This window comes from Cnephaeus nilssonii (genome assembly GCF_951640355.1).
Source record: "Cnephaeus nilssonii genome assembly, chromosome: 8".
Classification (NCBI taxonomy): domain Eukaryota; kingdom Metazoa; phylum Chordata; class Mammalia; order Chiroptera; family Vespertilionidae; genus Cnephaeus; species Cnephaeus nilssonii.
Genome location: NC_137079.1, coordinates 43,230,305 through 43,252,814, shown reverse-complemented (window position 1 = coordinate 43,252,814; position 22,510 = coordinate 43,230,305). Strand labels below are relative to the sequence as shown.

At 40.6% G+C, this 22,510-nt stretch overlaps 1 protein-coding gene across 5 annotated transcripts in view; it reads right to left on the bottom strand.

Moving 5' to 3' along the window:
• DZIP1 (DAZ interacting zinc finger protein 1) overlaps positions 1 to 22,510 on the bottom strand; it is a 51,399-nt gene that overhangs the window by 11,013 nt on the left and 17,876 nt on the right. For 4 of the 5 annotated variants that reach the window (XM_079778829.1, XM_079778825.1, XM_079778827.1 and 1 more), the window contains 8 exons: positions 21,590 to 21,727; positions 18,968 to 19,030; positions 12,876 to 13,016; positions 12,393 to 12,441; positions 11,167 to 11,223; positions 9,731 to 9,787; positions 5,243 to 5,302; positions 408 to 550 (listed from right to left, as the gene is read on the bottom strand). In XM_079778829.1, the coding sequence (XP_079634955.1) occupies positions 408 to 550; positions 5,243 to 5,302; positions 9,731 to 9,787; positions 11,167 to 11,223; positions 12,393 to 12,441; positions 12,876 to 13,016; positions 18,968 to 19,030; positions 21,590 to 21,727 (708 nt within the window). The remainder of the gene's footprint in view (positions 1 to 407; positions 551 to 5,242; positions 5,303 to 9,730; positions 9,788 to 11,166; positions 11,224 to 12,392; positions 12,442 to 12,875; positions 13,017 to 18,967; positions 19,031 to 21,589; positions 21,728 to 22,510) is intronic. The other variant, XM_079778828.1, reaches the window with a different exon arrangement.

The window sequence follows — 22,510 nt, the reverse complement described above, 5'->3', positions numbered from 1 at the left end:
ATAATCCAATCTGGCAAAAACATGAAATATAATTCATTCACCCATTCATTTAACAAGTATTGCTTAAGTGCTGATTTTATAATAGGCAACAATTTGAAGTTAATAGCAGAATGTAAACAGCACTGCAGCTGCCAAGATACAAACCCTAGCTCCTTCATTGCTAGCTGTGTGACCTGAGGCAAGTTACTTAACCTCTCTTAAAATGGAGATACTATTGTCACTCACCTCAGAGATTTGTTTCTATGTTTAAATGATTTGATATTCATGAAGCTCTTGGAAAGGTGCATTAACCTCCAGTGTCCTAGTGTGGACAGAACTGACATGTCTTCTCATCTCTGATTCTTCCTTATTTAGAGAACACAACAAAACAAAAAACCAGCAAATGTTCAAAAAATGAGTAAACTTACTGCATTAATCCCCAAGCTTTCCAATTTCCCCAACAAATTCTGCTCCAGGATTGTTCGTATTTTCTTAGTGAGAGAGGGGTTAGTCTTCCAAGTTTTCCTGACATGGTTCTTGTTGTTTTTAAATTTCTGTTCATTTTCCCTTCCTGAAATAAAGTTTCAAAAAAAAATGCTTTAAAAAGAAATTAAACAAATACATTAAATCTCTAAGTAGAAAATGATAAAACACAACTTTTAAACAGCAAGTAAACATTTGTAATCTTTTAAGTTTGGGGATATTTTAGTCATTCAGCACAATGTCTAATGCTTAAGTACTGTAGCTTTTAAAACTTTAAGTCGTCTTCAAAACTTCAAATGTCTTTAAAGACTCTTTCTTGATCCTTTAACTGAATTATATCTAGGTAAATAATGCAAGAAGTTTGTCTCTATAGAAGCACAATGGGAAAAAAAACACATTTAGAAGTTTAACTAAGTTTTATTCTAAAATTATTTTACTATTTCCTGAATGATTCATTTTTCCTAAATCCAGTTAGAATTTATGTATCAATTTATGAAGAAAAAGCTCAATTTATTTTAAATAACTAAGTTTTTATATAGTTAACTTAATAGAAGTTAAGTTCATATGAAATTTCAAAATGTGAAATTACCCCTCTTAAAATATTTACCAAAATGAAAAAGAGGTTAACAGAAGTCTTGGGAAACACATCCTTTGCTTAAAACAACCTATAATTTAAAACAAAGGAAAAATAACAGGCCAGGTTCTTCCAACTTTTCCTTCCCTATTCCTCTTTTATTGCTCCCACTAAAAAATGTCTAGTTAAAGAGAGTTTGGAGAAGGGGTGTGTGACCTTGAAGAACTGAGTCCTTATGTCAAAGAAAATTGAAAGCTTGATGAAAGAGACCCAATGCTGGGCAGCTCTGACCCTTAGAGAAGGTGCAAAGGCAGATCTGGGAGAATACAACAGTATTATCATTTTGGAGTCTAACCTCCTCGTCTCCAAACAGGAGAGTCTCACCAAATGCCACTGCCTGGGTCTGGGACTATAGGAGGGCCCCCACAGACACTCCATTTTCCCCGCTCCATTCATTTCAGCAGATGGGATTTTTAGGTGCCCAAAGCACTTAGAGTTGTAGATCTTAAACAAAATGCCTTTGGTTTAGATGTTTTCTAAACACTAGCTCAATTCCAGTGGTAAAGAATATTGTCTGCTCAGTAATAAACGGTTTTGCTGACAGCAAAATTAGTCAAATTACTATTTGTACATTAAATAGGAGGGGAAATCTTGCATGATGATGCTTTTATATACTTTGCTATTGCGACTTTCTAAATCAAATGATAAAATTGTATATGATTAAAAGTCAGAAGTAATCTCACATTTTATATTCTCAGCATGTATGCTGCTCTTTTCCCAACCATTGTTCTCCAGTATTCTGAAACCACCCTAAAAAAGGTGCTTCTGTCCTAGAAACTGACAATGCATTTTAATCTAGAGGGCTTAGCTACAGCCATGCCTGTGTCACTGACTTTGGCTGCCAGTTGGCCACCGACTCTCCACCTATAGGGCTAAAAATAAAAAGAGGTACCAAGAGACAGTCTGGAAGTCCTGGAGCTAACACTGAAATACAAGCACCTCCTGTGCTGATTATGCAGAGACAATGTTATGGCTGGTACCTGGGATATAAAAGAAACTGCACAGAAGCACAGTCTGAAGAAAAGTCTGGGCCCCTGTCTGCCCCGGGGCGCAAGGAGACATGCAAGGGTCAACCGAAGCCAAGAATGGCTGGGTTACAGTTTAGAAGAGTCATTAGGTCTTTGATAGTAGTCGCTGAATTCATTGGTTGATTGACCCGGGTTCACCCTCACCCATGACGACAAGTTCCTTTTGGTGACTTGGTTTCCCCAATGACCACAGATTAAACATTTCCTTCTGTTCTCAAATTCACTTTGTATGTTGGCATGGTTTCGGAAAGCCATTTATGAAAAATCAGAAAACCCTTGGTTGGAAAGACTCTTAAAAGGTTGGAGCTGGACTTCGGAAGCAAGAGAAAGGACAGGAAAATGATAATCATGTTTTTGGGAAAAGATGGAATCAATCACTTGAAAACCAACAACAGCTGAAGATTTTAATTAAAGCATGTATTGCCCACCAAGATCAACAAAGCAAAACTTTCTACATATCAGCACTTACTCTAATTACAGATGTGAAAGCCTATGAAAGCAGATGTCCAATGCGCAATAGCCCACACCTGTGATGGGTCCATCAGATGTACAACACAGCATTTGTGGTAAGCAAATAATTGTAGCACAAAGCAAACAGTGAAAAACAAAAGCAGAGTTTTTGAGTTGGAAGGGACTTTATCATCTAGTAAAGAGCCTCCTCATTTTTCACAGAAGGACACCAAAACCAGGGAGGTGAAGAGACTTCCCCCAAGGCTGCACAGCATTGTCACTAATTAAACTCAATGACTTGGAGCAAGCTCCTAATCCTGGTTTCAAGTTTCTGAATTGAAAAATGGCCTCTAACACCACCTCCTGGTCCTCACATTCTAACACCCTATAAACAGCAAGATCAAGTATGCCTCTCTACACAACTGTCAATAGTAAGGAAGAGTCTTCCTGATGAGTTACTTCTTGGTAATAGCCAGTGTTTTGCAAACCACTGCCTAGGGCATTAGTTGCACAGGCATTATCTGCAAAATGTTAGCACAAGCTGAGGAACTTATTGATGGCAATTAATCTGCTGCCAGCGTGCTAGCTCTGTAGAGGCACCTGAAGGATGTGATTACTGCTTCATTAGAAGGATGTGGTCACTGCTTCTGTAACAGTACATTTGGACTCTGGGGTGTTTTTGTTTGTTTGTTTATTTTTTAATATATTTTTATTGATTTTAGATAGAGAGGAAGAAACATCAATGTGAGAGAGAAACATCGATCGGTTGCCGGGATCAAACCTGCAACCTGAGTATGTGCCCTGACCGGGAATTGATTTCGGGACCTTTTGGTATGAAGGACGATGTTCAACCAACTGAGCTACACCGGCCAGGGGTCTGGGGTATTTTTGATGGTCCTCAGTACCACCTCCCATCAGAGCTGTGTGTGAACCCAAGGATGGTGGCGAAGATTTTCTTTCCCAATCTGATTCCCGAAATTTGGCAACAATCAATGATGGTATTTGCCATCAATGGTCCTAAACTCACGCCTCAAGTTTTCCGGGTAGAACTCTAAAAGAAACATGGGCAGAATGATTCAATGGGTAGAAACTAGAACCGAAGTGGTGATGGTGGACAAATCAGGATTCCTCTTGGAACCTAGCTGACTCATTTTCAAAATGAGTGTGAACGATATGACCTGAGGCTCCAGTTTCAAAACTTTGGACCTTTTTAATGAACCTCCTGATACATTTCATGACTTCTTCAGAGAATAAGGTATTTTGTGTTCCAGACACCAATAAATGACATGTAAGAAAGAAAAAGCATGCTACTTGAAAGTTAAATGAAAATATACATCATATAGATATTATGGATATGCCTGATTTAGTCATTTCTCAATTTGCAGCCTTGTTAAAAATTTTTGGGATAAAGTCTAGAGAATACTGAAGCTATAACAAATATTAAGACTCTGTGTATTAGGATATATAATTTTATTTCTCTTCCTAACAAAAATGGCAAAACCAGAGGCCATATAAATATTAATAATTTGTTGTCTTAGAAAGAAGTGATATATGATAAAATATTATCATTACTAAGGAGAAAATTATGATAAATGGATTCAAATATAATTGTTTTAGAAACTACAAGTCTAGCATTAGAAAATACTTCTTAAAATTTTTTTTAATTGTTAAGAGTATTACAAATGTCCCCTTGCCTCCCCGCATTGCTCCCCCTCCCCTTTGTTCCCACCCCGCCCCAGGTCTTGACCACCCTACTGTCTGTGTCCATAGGTAAGATCTTCGGTTACTCTCTTTCCACGCCCCACATCCCCTTCCCTCTGAGATTCGTCAGTCTGTTCCATGTTTCCATGCCTCTAATTCTCTTTTATTCACCAGTTTATTTTGTTCATTAGATCTCTTGTTCATTTATTTTTATTTTTAGATTCAATTGCTAATAGATATGTATTTATTGTCATTTTATTGTTCATATTTTTTTATCCTTTTATTTTTCTTCTTCTTCTTCCTCTTCTAATGGAATACCCTTCAACATTTCATGTAATACTGGTTTGGTGGAAAATTCTCTTAATAATGTAAAATAATTTTCATAAGCTTCAAACATTAATTTCTAGAAAATAGTTTTTAGAACTGCCAAATAAAATGAGTAGGCAGTAATATTTTAATTAGCTCCTTGAACCTGTCATAGCTCTCAAATTCCACCAAAAACATTATTCTGCATATACATATTCCACATTCAGAGCTTAAATGTTATGCTTTTTCCTTTCTATTGAAAATAATTTTTGAAGTGGGCACTTCACACGTACATTTCACAGATTCAGGGTATGAGAAATAATTACTGTGATACAAATATTTTCATATCAACTGGCACACAACACGTGTCGACTTGTCATATGATCAGAAAATATCTGCATTGGCATAAAGTCTTATTTTTTTCCAAATTAACTTATTCAGATGCTAAGAATACAATAAATCAGGGGGGAAATATAACAGCATATTAGGGGAATAAGATGACAAAACACGATATATAGATTGAAAATGTAATCCAAACATAAACATCTTCCCTAATTTTGACACAGTGTGCTAAAAACCACTGAATCATATTTTCAAGACTTGGTGTTTGCATCTAAATATAACCTATGCAGGTGTAAACCCTGATCAAGACCTTGGTTACCTTTTTCTTCCTCTGAAAGTTCTTCTATTGGTTCCAGTATGTGCGATGAGAATGCCTGCTCTATTAATGAGGAAAAATAAGAATAGTACAAACAGGACAACAGCAAAGTAAAATCAGTTTACTTTCAAACAATATTGAAAGCTATAGTCCCACAGTATTCTAATCTTGTCAAAAAGAGCAAGAATTTACTGGGGAAAAATATTGAGGCAGTCAGTTAAAGCTGCTCACTTTTTTCCTGGTATCTTCTCTTTCTACATATTTTCCATTAACTCCATTCTTAGGGTATTATATATTTTAAAAATTAAATTAACGTTTCACATTCATCAACCTCATGCCTGATATTATTCTTTAAATGCACAAGGATACTACTGGACCAGGTGGCTAAACAGAAAATTATTGAAAATATTTCAATTTTCAAAGATAAAAACATAAAAAATTTCCAGGGCCCTAGGACTCCCACTTCTCACGAACCTTAAAGTGGTAGGACCAGGATGGTAAAAGGCAAGAACAGGTGGCCCTAGAGTCAGCAGGTGGACAAAGACACATTCTTGAATACCTCCCTGTCCCTAAACCACACTTCAAGTCCCAGTTCTGCTCCGAGAGGCACCAGGGCGGCAGACAAATGACAGAGGAGAGGAAGAGGGGCATTTCCCAGTCCCACCCCAGAACAGTGGTGGGGAAGACAAGGCCTCAGGGCGCCTTCCCCAGGAAAGGTTACTGTGCAGACACAAGGAAGCCCACAACCAGCATGGATAAAGCTAAACCCCATTCTATCAACAAAGGCTAAGTTCCTTCATGGGGAAGGTCGGGTTTTGGCCGAAGGTCTAACCATGGCAGTCAGGCAGACAAGGATTGAAATGTAACCAGGGAGTCTTATGTATTCTAGGAGGATGCATGGTTCGCTCATCGTCACCTTGCAGATTGACACAGGGCACCTCCCCAGGGCGCTCCCCACCTGTACCGATAGGGCAGAGGTCATTTCATTCTACCACCAAACCCCAGAGTACATGACAGGTGAGAATAATAATAGCCAGCAATTACTGAGTGCTCACCAGATTGCCAGGCATGGATCTAAGTGTTTTGCATATATTAGCTCATATTTAATACCTCCTACATTCAAGGACGGGCTTTTAATTTATTAAAGGGTATTTCTGGTACTCTATTTTAAGCATATACAAATACACATACATGCACACATATATACATAGGTACATACAATTGAGTATATATATATATATATATATATATATATATATATATATATATGTTACATTTAGATATATATAAATAGGCTCTTACAGATTGGTCAGCAACCGTAGTCAACATATCTAACACTGGCTATATAAGAGAAATGCATTTTAAAGTACTTCTTAAAATTAAATTTATTGGGGTGACATTGGTTAATAGGATTATATAGGTTGCAAATGTACTTTCAAGTGAACTTTTGGAACACAGACTATTAGTAAGCAGGAGTCCACTTCAGTTTTAAAAAGGAGCACAGCCTTGCCAAGGAGCATTTAAGTCCACCCATGTACTATACTGCTGAACACCAAAACACGTGCTTTCAAATTTCTTATTCAGCACCGAAATTTAAAGATCTACAAATAGACTATTTTACTAGTTTGAACTGCTGAAAATAGAAATTTTAGGAGGACAATCACAGGTTTTTACTATCACATGGTATATATTTTATTATACTTCATGAAAACAACAAAAGTAAGGTTATGAGGAAAGTTCTACAAAAAATCATGTGCATATTTATTATCATTATATTACAGGGATAATTCTGTGACTTATTTCTCTTGAGTCAGGGTGAGCTGTCAAAATTCTGACTTTTCCTGCTGTGGTACGTAGGGCGAGGTCCTGGGGGAGAAGGAGATCCCTGAACCCGGGCTCCTACTACAGAGGCTGAGAAATTGAGGTCAACCAGACCCCAGCTCCCTAAAGAAGCAGGCTGATGTCCCGAGGGGGGAGGGTCCAGACTCCCAAGGTCCCAGTTCCTGTCCTGAGCTCCAGGATGAGAGCTGAAACACCCAGAGGATTGAGTCTCCCCTCTGAACTTGCTGGACGCTTCCAGAAAAATACTTCTACCAGTTACCTACCATTAGCTCCAGAAGAAAAACTGTACTCAGCCCTTTCTCCCACTGCTGGCTTTGTTGGGCTTCATTGTCCCTACCCTTCAAGCTAACAATGAGCCAGTGCCTGTTCAGTGGCTGCTGCTCCAAAGGCCCGGCCTCATTCGACCCTTTCCACAGCCCACCGAAGTGGCCATGACTATCTCCCCATTTGGCAGGCAGGGAAACCTAAGCCTATTGTTTCATGAGTCAGCTGGCACTCATTGGGTTTATCTTCCGGATTCTCTAAACAGCACCACCATCCACCCGGCATCTGAGCTCATCATGTTCTGCCCCTGTCCTCACCCTTGCCCCCCAATCACTTGTCCAGTCTTTCCACCAATTCCACTGCACAGCTGTTATGTCCACTCCCTCTGGTTTCCTCACCATACCTGGATTCCTAGGTAAGGAATCTCACGCCGACTATTGCCAACATCCCCAACTAATCTCCCCAACTCTGGTTCTATGAATACACTCTGGTCTGGCTAAGCTTCCTGAAGCCCAGCTCTCCAATCCAGCCTCGTCTAGCTGCAGAACACCTAGTGGTTACACAATGCCACAGGAACAGCCCTGAACAGATACCGTCAGCTCAGTGGTAACCATGAACAGTCTCAACCAACTTTCTTTCCTTCAAATCTCTTCTGCAAACTCTATGCTCAGCCAGTTAACTCATCTGCACCATGAATTCACACCTAGTGCTTTCCTGCTACCTTTTGCTTCTACTTTTTGCTTCGTCTCAGCTGAAGGGAGCAGCCGCCCCAAACACACACCATTTCCTGGGACAACCCACACCCGATACTGTCACCTCAATCCGGGAAGTTTGGAAGTGCCATCCCAGCTTTAAAGCTCCTGGTAGGACCTGCCGAGGGTTCCACTGCAGCTGCACCTCTCAGTCCCGCGACTCCCACGGGTGTTGTCTGAGAGCGCTGCCTGCTAAACCTCCCCCCTGCAAACCTCCCCCTCAGAGTCTGTTTCTTGAGGAACCCAACCTGAGATGACGAGTAATCATGACATTATTTATGGAGAGGAGCCTCACCAAGCGTTGAGATGGAACAAAAGGAAAGACAGAGGTAATTAGGCTAATGAATGTTATGCAATACATAACTAACCCCTCCCCCCAACCTCTGACACAGGTGGGTTGGGGTAGGTCAGTGAGCCCCAGCCAAGCCTCCGCCTTGCTCCTGACCATCGAGATGCTCACAAATCAGCTTTGATCCCAATCCAAGGTTTGCAGGCCCCGTGCCAAGCCTGGCTGGCTGGCATTTAAAACTAGCATTTCAATCCAAGCAGATGCCAGCAAGAGGGTATGGTTGCTTCCTGTGGCCCTGGAATCAGGGCAGGTCCACATGGAACACATTGCTTTAGAACCAACAGATTTGTCAGGACCCTTGAACTTAACCCCAGGTAACTTAGCATACAAACTGCATGCATCCTTTAGCAGGCACTACATTTGCATTACATATTGTGAACACATGCTCAAGGGAACTAGTCCATCTGAAATAATCTTAAGAAAAAAATAAGGGGCAATAAATACTTCACGCGTTATTCAGTGGGTAAAAAGGACAATTACAAAGGCCATCATGTGCAGACCACAATATTTATGAAGACAAAAAGTTCGACTTGACTGATCATGGATTTAAAAAAAAAACAAATGTGGAGTGAAGTAATCATTAGGTAAATAGGAAAAAGATGGTCCCCCTCCTGTCTTATTCATTTTTAATCTACAGCAGACCATAGGAAAATAGCACATTTAAAGACATACTACAAAAAACTGTATGCTCTTAACTATACAAAAGTAAAATATGGCTACAAATATTCACCCTATCTATTGGGTGATGTTAATTAACAATTATCACTCCGGTGGTCTGGTCCAACAACTGAATCCTGGCAGTAATTTCACCCAGTGGGTCCTATTTTTTTTCTTTGGTTTCCATCACATGTCCTTTTTAGATTTTTCCCAACCAATTGCTGAAACTGTTTATTTAAAAAGTTGACATGCTGCCACACTGAAAGTTATAAAAACAGTCACATATGCCCTGTGGCATGTACTGGTTGGCTGGTCTAGAAAGTCACCCTCTCACCCAATACCTACTACTTTCCACCCAAAATCATAAATGGTGAAAGTACTACTCAAAGTTAAAAATCTCTGATTGTAGGTCCAGCAACGTACACATTTTATACTTTATGGCTCTGGTGGGTATGTTCAGTTTATGATATTAAATAGGAATATTGAAGTGTTATTAACTGTTTTGCATTCACTAAAATGTTTTCTGTTTTGCGTAATTACCCCCACAGAAAAGCACTTTCAGTTAATAAGTAATCTAACTCAGGGTGGAAATCGTACATAAACCGCCCAGACTTTGCTGAAACTTACCAGGTGCCATTGTTAGACTTGACTTAGCATCCAAAGTCTGTGGGGCTGGGGCACTCACTGAAACAGCATAGAAAAGTCTCTAATTAAAGCATCAGCAACGGAACACGATGAAAACCAAATACTACTCAAATTAGTCAAGACAGATACAGATCATAAGGGACAAATGTTTCAAATTAATCTAAACCAACTTTTAATAATAGTTTCATTGAAATATAATTCACTCTTTTAAAATACACAATTCCATGGGTTTTAGGATATTCACAGATTTGTGTGAAGGGGAGTCGAGTTTGCCACCCCAAAATATGCCTCTTTGGGATACTGGTTATGTTAGGCTGGTTAATTTTCACCAGTGAAAGTTACTGGGTTTGGAAAACTAAAGTCCCTGGGACATCTCAGCCCGCCACCTGTTTTTATAAATAAAGTTTTATTGGAACACACTATTGTTCCAATATTATGCCAAGTATAATGAAAGTATGGACAGATTGTTTATAATAATAACCAAGTGCCTTTTAACCTTCCATCCTTCTCTGAAATGTATTGTTTTCTTCATTTCATAAGATATAGCTTCTGCTCTCCCCTTGGCCCTACTCTTGGCATTTAAACTGCCATCTCCTCTTCTGCACCTCTCAACCTCTTTAGATTCCAAAAGCAACATAAAAAAGTCCTCAAGAAGCATCTCAGAGGAATGAGTGGTTAAAACCATTAGCATTTTCCAGCCAATAGTGCCACATTCCCAATCACATTCATCGATGTTCTTTCCTCTTTACACAGTGCTGGGCCCGTATAAAAGGTAGCCACTCGGTGCCCAGCCTCAGTGCAGGTCTGCCCTATATTTACATCCCTGTTCACTCACACATCCTCTCTCGCCCAGGATCACCTGCTCCCTTACTTCCTCCACCCTTACCCTTCCCTAATTGGAAACAAAAATATCTCAAATTAAGAAACAATCTGTTCGATTCTAAACAGTACAGGTTATGTCTTTTTGGATTATAACCAAATCCTGATTGCTCCAGGAGACAGCTGTGCTGAGCTGAACTTGACTGAGTGACAGAGGGAACATCACTTCAAAGCCTGCGGCACCGAGAGTCCCAGGGAGGCCACGTGTGGTGGCCGCCACACAGTCACTTCTTCACAGTGTGTTACCTTGGGAAACCCCAGAGTATGAACTGGAGTGATGCCAAAGAATTTGTAGTCATCCCTTTATTAGGTGAGCTACAAAATAATAGGAATGGCTAACCAACATAACCACAGAGACATGGGAATATTTACAATCTTGGTTTTAGAACTAGGTGAAAGCCAGGAATTAAAACATATTATCATGTAATCTGCAAACATGGATTTTCAAAGAAAAGTCTCTAGAAATAAGTAGAAGTTATGTATTGGTTTAGCACTTTAGAAAATATCTTTAGAATCCTGAGCTTACGATGGAAACTTACTAGGTACAGCTTGGGCAGGTGGCTTAGATTCAACAGTTTGCCAGATTAAAGAATTCCCTGAAATAACAAAAAATAAATAAATGGATAACAAAAATCACAAGCTATGGTATATATATTTGCCAGCACTTACCCTAATCTTTTCCCCCCACAAAACAATAAACGGCACTTACCAACATATAGCGACTCACCCAATAGAGATGTTTAACAGAAATCCTTAAAAGCTAACTTTTCCTAAAAATACTTTTCAGACAAATATTTATGCTATTTAAGTAATCATACAGGTATTCCTCACTACCTGAACTCTCACTATTCAAAGAGAAGTTATAGGGAACCATGGCCCTTCCCAAACCTCTCTCTCAAAACAAGAAGGAAACCAGTGTGCAGGTCAATGTCTTTCCTGAGGGCCCCTGAAACAGAGAAAACCCAGCTCATATGCCCATTTCCAATCCCAGTTAGTCTCTTGAGTAGACAAGGTGCCTTAACAACCTGAGACGTGCAGGAAACAAGATTGGGGTCACTTGGAAGGAGATCAGCAGAAGGCAAGCTTTATGTTTTATTGTGAGACCCTGTACTTCTGGCTGCCAGTCTCCCATCCAGACTCTCTCTTGAATGACACAGACATGGGTGCTATCATTGCTACAGTTAGTAGTAGGTGGTATATGCCCTCGCTATGCTTAGGACAAACCTGTAACCCCAAACAACTGCAACTGAGAATAATGCAATTATTCTCTCTCCAATACTTTAAAATAATTGATTTTACTATCAATAACAATAGCTAACACTAATGAATGTTTAATAGGCGTACTTTTCACATGTCCTCCCTGTAACAACCCTAAGATATAGTTATTATTAATATTCCAACTTTAGAACTGAGGAAACTGAGGCAGAGACTCACAAAGCTACAAAGTGGCAGAGATGGGAGTTGAGCCCAGTCTGTCTCCAGACCCTTTTAATCATCACTCCATCGACTGCACATGCGTACAGAGGAAAACGGTTACTGAACATAACAATATTCTGATGAAAAATATAGGAGACCATTCAATAATCACTTAGGTATTTAAAATTCTTCAACTTTCTAGGTTGTAATAAAGGATCTCTCAAATTAAAATAACCAGAGGAATGCCATCTTAGCACCCATTAACCACCGGGCCCCACATTCTTCTGATGCCCAGCCAATGGTGAGGGAGCCTGCCTTGCCTCCAGCACTGGGATCCTGGTCCACTTACCTTTGGGTTCAATGACACTGTTTACTGGTTTACTGGTAAATTCTTTTATCTGCAAAGAAAAACAATCTTCTAGGGATACATGTTTGAAATCAGATAGGGACATACTGGATAATAGATAGACACTGGACCTAGTAAATTAACCTTCTCATGAAATCCTCCAAAGACAAGGGAGGACACATGGACTTTAAAGACAAGGAGACAAAAGTTTTATGAAAGCAGCATCTGGACTCAGCTGCTTCTCAAAGTAATCACTAAAGGAAATTCTTATCAACCTTCAAATTTGTTCTGAATTCTAATTGAGTAAATCTGCTCTATAGTATTTTTTAAATTTAAAATTATTTGATTAAATTTACTTTTACAAACAACTATAGGAAAAAATATTCCATCTTTGTCCAACTTACAAATGTTCTAAAATAAAACACATGTTCTTAGATAAGCTGCACTGCTTAAAGAAAACCAGTGCCCATTGGTAGCCAAAAATACCTGTGGTCTCTGACTGGTAATCGGTTCGTTCTGTTCCTGGAGTCTCTGCCCTTGCTCTTCCATCCTTTTCTTGTAGAAAACATTGTTTGCATTTAGACTGTCTATCATTAAATTTTGAAGTTTCTCTATATGTGACAGGAGCTGGAAAAAGAATTAAGAAAGGCATCAGTCTGCACATTGCATGTAAACTGTCTTCTGCAGTTTTATATGTGCATGCCTGGCCTTATGTTATCTGTGCATACTAAGTCATGGAGTAAATCTTTGATCACTGGGTACCAAGGCCCTGGCTGGACAAGGGGCTTCATTTCTGTTCCCAGGAAGCTGACAGACATCACTGATAATGTGAACAGCTGAGTGAACTTGACACATTACATGAAATAACACAGGGATGATCAATGACAAAGGGTCAAGGCTTCTCCACAGAGCGACTGCGACCCCAAGCAGTCCTGTCCTTCCCACGTCCACATGTGCTGTCCTGGCGCAAATGTGCACTCCTTGGGCGAGAGAGCCCATCTTGATTATGTTTACATGTCCAGCCACTAGCACAATCTCTGGCTCTGCGGGTTCTCAATGAATACTTATTGAGAAAAGGAAGGTGGAGGGAGGAGGGTAGAGGAAAAAAGAGAAGGAGGAGAGGAAGGAAGGAATGACTGAAAGAAGAGAAAGAAAGGAAGAGATGCAAAGGACAGAGAGATCCAAAGATTCATAGATAGGTTCATCTTTAGAGGTTAGTGTCAGGGGGGGATCATATATTAAATGAAAAGAATTCAAGAATAATTTGTTTTTAGTAATTTAGGGAAAGATTATTTGTTTGTTTGTTAATCCTTACCTAAGGATATTTTTCTATTGATTTTTTAGAGAGTGTGGAAAGGAGGGGGGGAGACAGAAACATCGATGTGAGAGAGACACATCAGTTGGTTGCCTCCTGCATTGGGCCCCCAGGGCCCGGGATAGAGACTGCAACAGAATTGAACGTGCTCCTGACCTGAATCGAACCCGAGACCCTTCAGTCCTCGGGGCCCACACTCTATCCACTGAGCCAAACTGGCTAGGGCTAGGAAAAGATTCTTAAAGCTCTTTCAGTAGTTGCTTAAACAGAAGGGGTGGGGGGTGGGGAGAGAAATTTGGTAACTGGAGCTGAGGCCATCCCAAGCCTACGATGTGGGAATGGAGACAGAGATGTACAGATCAAATAAAGGGGGGCGGGGGAGGGGAGTAACCACGCCTGTGGGGGAGACAAAAGGCTTCTGGAGCAGCATTTCTGACTTGCTTGATTTTTACCAATCACTGGTCCTGTGCTAGAGGCTGTGCTAATCACTTGAGAGGTAAAGTAGCTGCTGGTCCAGACTCAGACAGCTAGAGGGGGAAGAGCCCAGACTTGAACTTTCCTGCAAGGCTTCAAAGTCAACACTCCCAAATGTAGTGTCTATGTTATGAAAGATATTAATAAATAATACTTGTACGCAATCAAGCAGCCCCCAGGAACTCATGCAAAATGGTACAGCCACTTTACAAGACAGTTTGGCAGTTTCTTATAAAACCACACATATTCTTACCATACAATCCAGCATTCGTGCTCCTTGGTATTTACCCAAAGGAGTTGAAAACTCATGTCCACACAGAAACCTGCACACAGATGTATATGGCAGCTTTAATCAACATTGCCAAAATTTGGAAGCAACCAAAATGCCCTTCACTAGATGCACGGGTAAATAAACTGTGGTCCATCCAGACAATAGAATATTATTCTGCATTAAAAAGCTACCAAGCCATGAAAAGATTTGGAGGAATTTTAAGTGTATATTACTAAGTGGAAGAAGCCAATCTGAAAAGGCTATATCCTGTATGGATCCAACTATATGACATTCTGGAAAAGGGAAAAGTACAGAAATAGTGAAAAGATCAGGGATTAGGGGGAAGGGAGGAATGAACAGGCAGAGCACAGAGGACCTTTAGGGCAGTAAAAGTATTCTGTATGAAACTGTAAGGGTAGATGCGTGTCACTTATCCAAACTTACTGAATATAGAATACCAAGAGTGAACCCTCAAGTAAACTTTGGACTGTGGATGATAATGACATGTCAATGTAAGTTCATTGATAGTAACAAATGTACCACTCTGGTATGGAATGTTGATAGTGGGGGAGGCTGTGCTTACCGGGTATGGGGGCAGGGAGTGTGTACAAATTCTCTGTACTTTCTGCTCAGTTTCTTATGAAGCTAACACTGCTCTAAAAATAGTCCAATCACATTAAAAAAAACAACAACAACCAAAAGTTAATGCTCTCAATCAATACACTGCAGGGTCCCCCATCTGAGGCGCTCTGTGCTTGCATGAGGTTGGACAAACACTGGGTCAAACCAAGTTAAAAAGGTTTCCTGAGTGAGGACTGAAAATAACCTTTCATTCCTAATGGATGCCAAGAATTTTCCTCCAAGGAGGACATTGTCAAGAATCTTCTCTACATTTTTACAAATAACTGGAAGAGTGCCCCCAAAAGCAGTTTGGGAAACACTGAGCTGGAAAATAGAAGTAAAAGCCAGAAAAGATGTCTGGGGTTCTGGGTAGAGGTTTAGGATCAATAATATGGGGAGTCATTCCAAGCCCCCAAGAAGAAAGAGGACATAGGAAAACCTAGGGGATGATACCACTTTGATATTAGAATTGAAAAATGAGCCAAAACCGGTTTGGCTCAGTGGATAGAGCGTCGGCCTGCGGACTCAAGGGTCCCAGGTTCGATTCCGGTCAGGGGCATGTACCTTGGTTGCGGGTACATCCCCAGTAGGGGGTGTGCAAGAGGCAGCTGATCGATGTTTCTCTCTCATCGATGTTTTTGACTCTCTATCCCTCTCTCTTCCTCTCTGTAAAAAATCAATAAAATATATTTTAAAAAAAAGAAAGAAAGAAAAATGACCACAAAGTTACATAAAAGTTCACTGAGAGAGGAATGTGATCATCTAAGCAAAGGATAGCCATATATTACTTCAACAAACCTGTAGCTCTTGAGCCCATCTGTTATGACCTTCTACCACTTCAAGTCTTGGCTTTTTTTCCTATCACATCATACCATCCTCCTTTCCTGACCATTCTACAATTTCCCAATTGGGTCAAAAGGGTATACCATCATTTATCTGTGACTCCCTTTGAACTCCTACCAATGTTATTTAAAAATAAAAATAAAACGACTGCCAACAATCTAGGTAAAGCAATAAAAAGCTGGCAAACGCAATTTCCCTTAAACAGAGAAATACAATATGTGCATTGTAGGAACAGTAGGCACCAATCATGTGGAATAATTAATAGTTAGGTCTCAGGCAGAGATTACTAAACTGACTGAATTCACCCCTCTGTTAGGGTTTAAGGGAAATGAAGGCAGAAGTCAGCAGCTTCTGAACAAACAAAACCAACAGACAAGGAAGCAGCATAGCCTAGCGGCGGCACAAACACTCCGCACTCCCAATCCGTGAAATGAGGCGCCTCACTCAGAACCAGCAGTTGCTCCTCTCTATCATGACCTGCAGTGGTAAGTGTAAAACTCTGCAACGTGCATTCTATTCTGCCGGAAGGCCACTGACTTCCCCACAGCTGCCTGGAATACAAGGTGCTTTCCTTAAAAGACCAAGGATTAAAACTAACCCCTATTAATAAGGAAGACCCTAATTCTGTCCCTAGATACCAGTGCTTTAAGATGCCTTGAACAATAAGAGTAGAACTTCAAATAATCTAAGAGCAGTGGTTCAAAACATGGATCCAAGACAGAACTGACCAGGTTTGGTTTTTTGGTGTCTCTCCCTTTTTCCCCCAACCAAATATGCCTATCCCAGACTTACCTATGGAAGGGGAATCTCATGTTGTACAGTGGCACGTGTGTATTCTGGAAAAGAGCCTCGGGTCGTTCTGAAGGGCAACCCTCTTTAGGAACTACCACCTTTGAGCATCTCAAAAAAAAGCTAGAACATTCTTACAGAAAAGCTGGCTAAGATGCCCCTGTCTATTCCCCTCCCCTGCTGGCTAAGTGCCCAACACCTGAGAAGTAAGCAAGGCAGTAAGGCCCTAAGGTTAAGAGGGCATGGGTTCAAATGCCATGCTCATACGGACAGACAACTCTTTCATCCCTGCTCTTCCAAACCCTACAATTAGCATTTCTCCATCCTCAGAAACATGGTTGAATGATCCCTTTTTGGAGATCTAGCAAAACAGTTAACGAATTTCAATCACTTTTTAGGCACATTGTTGAATGTTGGGATTATAATGGAGAACTAAATAGAACCCCTTCCTTGTAGGGCTAGGGATCTGGCTGGAGAAGCAGAAATTAAACAAGTAAACAAATAAGCAAAAGATGGTTTAAAATAGTGATCAGAACTACACTCATGAAGTGGTGAGAATAATAAAGGGAGGGGACTACCTACTTAGATTAAGCAGTTGCTGATGACACGTAAAGCAAGGCCAGAGGAGGGTGTAAGAGGCAGAAATGTAAAATGGCTCAAGTTTGCACAGCCCTTTCCCTTGGCCTTATAGACTTGATGTTTGTGTCCCCCCAAAATCCATGCTGAAGCCCCAACCCCCAATGTGATGGTATTAGGAGATGGGGCTTTTGGAAGGTCATTAGGTTTAGATGAAGTCTTAAAGGTAGGGTCCTCATGATGGGATGGAATTAGTGCCCTTATAATAAAAGACCTGAGCTTTCTCTGCCTCCCTCCCTTCTCTCCCCCCACCCCTACCCCTACCCCTACCCTGCCATGTGAGAACACAATGGCCTTCTGCAAGAGGGCTCCCACCATGAATTGAGTTGATTAACACCCAGAATCCCAACCTCTAGAACAGTGAGAAATAAATATGCTTTTAAGCCACCCGCACATAGACACAGGGGATCCAAAAGGCTACAAAATACAAACAATTGAAAGTGAAAAAATAAAAAATTTTTGCACTATTGTAAAATCATTTTGACACATAAATTTCTATACACTCAGCTGAAAGGGAATCAGTGTTATAATTAAATTTTGCTTTCATAAAAATGGTTTTAATGTGAACAATCCTTGCCTTTATTTAAAAATTATTTAGACTGCCATTCTGTATGAAAAAAATTAGAAATGTATTCAATAATGAAGAATTTATTAAGTAACAGTAGCAGTGGTTATGGTTGGTATTGAAATTATAAGTAATTTTAATTTTTGCTATACATTTCTTCACAAACTATAGGTAAAAAAATACTATCTTAATTATAAAGAAAAGCAAATATTCTTTGCAAAAATGACCCATTTATAGGTCATTGGTTTATTTTTTGTTTTTTGTTTCCAGATACAGTTGACATACAAAATTATATTACTTGCAGGTGTACAACATAGTGATACGACCTTTATATAACTTAGGAAGTGATCCTCTGATAATTCTAGTACCCATATGACACCATAATTATTACAATACTAGAAGCCTGGTGCACGGGATTCATGCACTGGTGGGGGCGTGGCCTGCCAGCCCTCTGTGGGAGCACTGCTCATCCCAGTCAGCCCAGCGGGGCTCCCACTGTGGGAGCCCACCGATCACCAGGGGGCAGCTCCTGCATTGAGCTCCTGCCCCCTGGTGGTCAGTGCACATCATAGCGACTGGTTGATTGGTCGTTCCGCCATTCGGTTGCTGGGCTTTTATTATATCGAAGTATGGACTTTATTCCCTATGCTGTACTTTACACCCCCACAACTATTTTATAACTGCCAATTTGTGCTTCTTTATACCTTCACCTTTTTCACTTATCCTCCAACCCCCCTCCCATCTAGCAACTATCAATTTGTTATCTTTATCTATGAGTTTTCTTTGTTTATTTCATTTTTTAGATTCTACATGTAAGTGAAATCATATGGTATTTACCTTTCTCTGTCTGATTTATTTCACTTAGCATAATACACTCTGGGTCCATCCATGTTGTCACAAATGGCAAGATTTCATTATTTTTTTATAGCTGATTAATATTTCATTGTAATATGTACTACATGTTCTTTATCCATTTGTTTATTGATGGACAGTTAGGTTGCTTGCATATCTTGGCTATTGTAAATAATGCTGCAATGAACATAGAGGTGGTTTCCTAATCTTACCTGATCCTTCTCTTTTTCATGTTCTTGATGAAGAGCTTGAACGCGAGCTGTCCACTTGTTTTCCTAGGAAACAGTAAAAGAGTACTTTATGTGCAACTGTAACAGTGAAATCTATTCAAAATGAAAGCTTCCTTTTTAGTGGTACCTAAGAAACCCAACTATTTGGTAAAATGTTAGCAGGCATTTTTAGAATATATACAGTCAAAATGGTTAAACACATTTGTACCTTTTTAATTTATTTTTTAATTACTGACAGTATTATAGATGTCCCCCATTAACCCCTCCCTTGACCCCTCTCCACCCAGCCCCTGCCCACCCCCACTCTAAGGCAGGTATCAGCAAACATTTTCTGTGAAGGGACTAATAGTAAATACAGGGGTGGGAAAAGTAGATTTACAGTTGCATTGTGACATTCACTTGAGTTGATAAAGCTATTGTAATAATCATAATCTGCATGTCTTTTTCCATTCGAACAACTGTAAACCTACTTTTGCCCATCCCTGTATTTTAGGCTCTTGGGAGTCAGATGACTGGGTCACTACTTCTAGTGATAGCAGAACAGCCATAGATAAAAATCTAAATGAATGGGTACGGCTGTGTTCCAATGACATTTTGTTTTAGAACATATTGGTGCTAACTGGCCAACCTAAGAAACTAGAGGGAAACACGAAGTTTTCTAAGTCCATGGGTTCTGGATTGACAACACAGCTCATAGGAAGGAAACAGGAGATATTTAGGTGGGACCTTAGGATTTTATAACTGGGTCCTTTAATTCATGAGAGACCAGCCTGCTGGGAGCAACTGTCAACAGCTGGTCCCCTACCACGCTGGGCAGGACAGAGAGGAAGGTCCTTCCCTGTACAGGAGGGAGGTGGACCGAACAATAGAATTCCCACACAATGCGCATGTGATCGAGTCCTGCTGGGGGGACGACTCCAGAAGAACTCTCTGAAGAGGTGCGGCCCCCGCGGAATCAGTAAACTGCAGGCCCTGAAACTGGGAGCTGCCTGACAAAGAAAGCCACAAGAGCAAAAGCAGAAACCAGAATGCCACGTTCTGGGACCATGGCTGTTTGGTGCTGCTGGGAGTGTCAAGGGAAAGCCAAGGAAGGTGGCAGAGGACGCTGGGTCCAGATCCTCAGGGCCTTGGAGTGCGGGCTAAAGGATTCGAGACTTTGTTCTGTGAAAAATAGGGAGCCATTGAAAAATTCTAGACAGGACAGTGACATGGTCAGCCTGGCTGTAACGTGGACAGTAGATTTGTGGGAGGGAAGCAAGATGTGAGAGGCAAAGCAAGCTGCAGTGACTGTTGTTTGTATTTCAAAAACATGCTTATTTTTAAAAATGATGTATTATTACTTTAAAAAAAATTTTTATTGTTGAAAGTATTACAGATGTCCCCTTAGTTTTTCCCCCCATGGACCCCCTCCACCTCTCACCCACCCCTCCCAGACCTTCACCACTCTATTATCTGTGTCCATGGGCTATGCATATATGCACTAAAGTTCTTTGGTTAGTCACTCCCTGCCACTCCCCTCACCCCCTCCTTCTCTCTGAAATTAGTTAGAAGCTTCTATGGTATTATTGCTCTTCATTTTTTTATTAAAATTTTTTACTGTTTAAAGTATTACAAATAGTAGTACATATGTCTCCTTTATCCCCCCCCCCCCATTGACCTTCCCCCAGTTATTATTGCTTTTTAAAATAATCCTGAAGTTGTAAACTTTGATCTCTATTTGTTTCCTGGTAATACACAATGTCCCCCTAAACCAGCATGACCAAATAGCCAGTGTGTACACTGTGCTGATTATGAAGGTTCACTTCCAAGTGACTGCAATTATGTTTGATAAATGTAAAAGGTCATCAGTTCACCAATGCAGTTTGTATATTTTAGCTCTAAAAATATTCCATATGCTTTTCCATGCCTTTTGAAACTGAGACCTACATCTGAATAGACACTGAGATAATGTTAACCAATACAAAGTAGCTATTATCATAAGGGAAAATGAAGCAATTTTGCCAACTGTTTTGTATCCACATCTGTTAATCAATAAGCAGCTAGTGAACACCTATTATGAATTATGCATGTACTAGAGGCCCAGTGCATGACTGAATCATGCACGTGTAGGGTCCCCTACACGCTTTCGCTTTCGATCGCGGGGGAGCTGGGTGCCTGGCTGCTGGTGCACCAGGCCTTTCGGAAGCCTCCGGTGCGGTGGAGGCTTCCGAAAGGCCTGATGCCGGAGCGGACAGGCACCCAGCTCCCACGCTTTTGATGGTCCGTGGCGGGACGTGAGCTCGCTGCCCCAGAGGCCCCTTCTGTTCCGCAGCACAGCCATGGCGCAGACATTGAGCTCGCGTCCCGCTGGCCCAATCGGCTACCCCGGCCACCCTGAGTCCCACCCCCTGCGCCTCCCGCTGGCCCAATTGTGGGCATAGCGGAGTGATGGTAATTTACATATTACCATTTTATTAGGTAGGATTAGAAGACAAGAAAATAGAATCAGCTGCCTTCATGGTCACTGAAAAACATAAATACTTTTTCTATAGAAGACGCTTGCTGTAAATTACTTCACTAAGAAAAATTAGGCCTCAGCCACAGTTATTGCCCGCTTTCACATACCTGACTATCAAGAAATTGCATCACATTTTGGAAATCCTGGGCATATTGAGGACGCTCTTCCTTAAACTCGTGGGCATCTCTTAACGTACCTAAGTTGGACTTGATCTGCATATTGGACTTCTGGATTTCTGACAATTGCTATAAAATAAAATACAAAAATCACTGATATAAATGTTTATATTTTTGTAAGACTGAAACAGAAAATAAAGTTGGGGAGCGTGTACCCATGTTTTAAATCTGACTATCCTATTGGATGCTCTTACTTCTCCTTTCCAGTGGTTTTCTTCTTTTGTTTCTTCCAATAAAGGAACATGCACAGGATTAAAAAGGGAAAGGAAAACCTAACTTTCTGGTCTTAGGCAATGTGTCTTAAAATTTTTGATTGGCATGTAACAGTTGCCAGAAACAAAGGAACTGGGCGCAGCTGGTTCTCAAGATAATTTAGTGACGAGGCCAGCTTCATCCAGGATCACATCTGTGAATCCATTAGGGATATAACATTTTAATTTTACCCTTCGCTTGTATGTTAGTCTCAAAGTTACTAGCAGTAAGCACAGAAGGTAATACTGTATGTTACTGGGCTGCATATAGAGACTTCTTTGCAAAGAGTGAACAGTATGAAATAGGGGGAGGTTACTTTTTAATGGAGAAACCTGACAAACACGACCTCAGCCAGGTGGTCAAGGTCAATATCAACACCATAAATCATTTAGATTGTGTATACCCTTGATGTGATGAATGAAAATTGCACTCTAACTCTGAGGTCTTCTTCCCCAGACCCTGTAAGCCCAGTCTGACCAGGAGAAGAATATCAGATCAATTCTAATAGAGGGGCATCCTACAATATACATTGTCCAGGTCATCAGAAACAAATCTGACTGTCACAGACAGGAGCCTAAGCAGACATGACAACTAAATGTA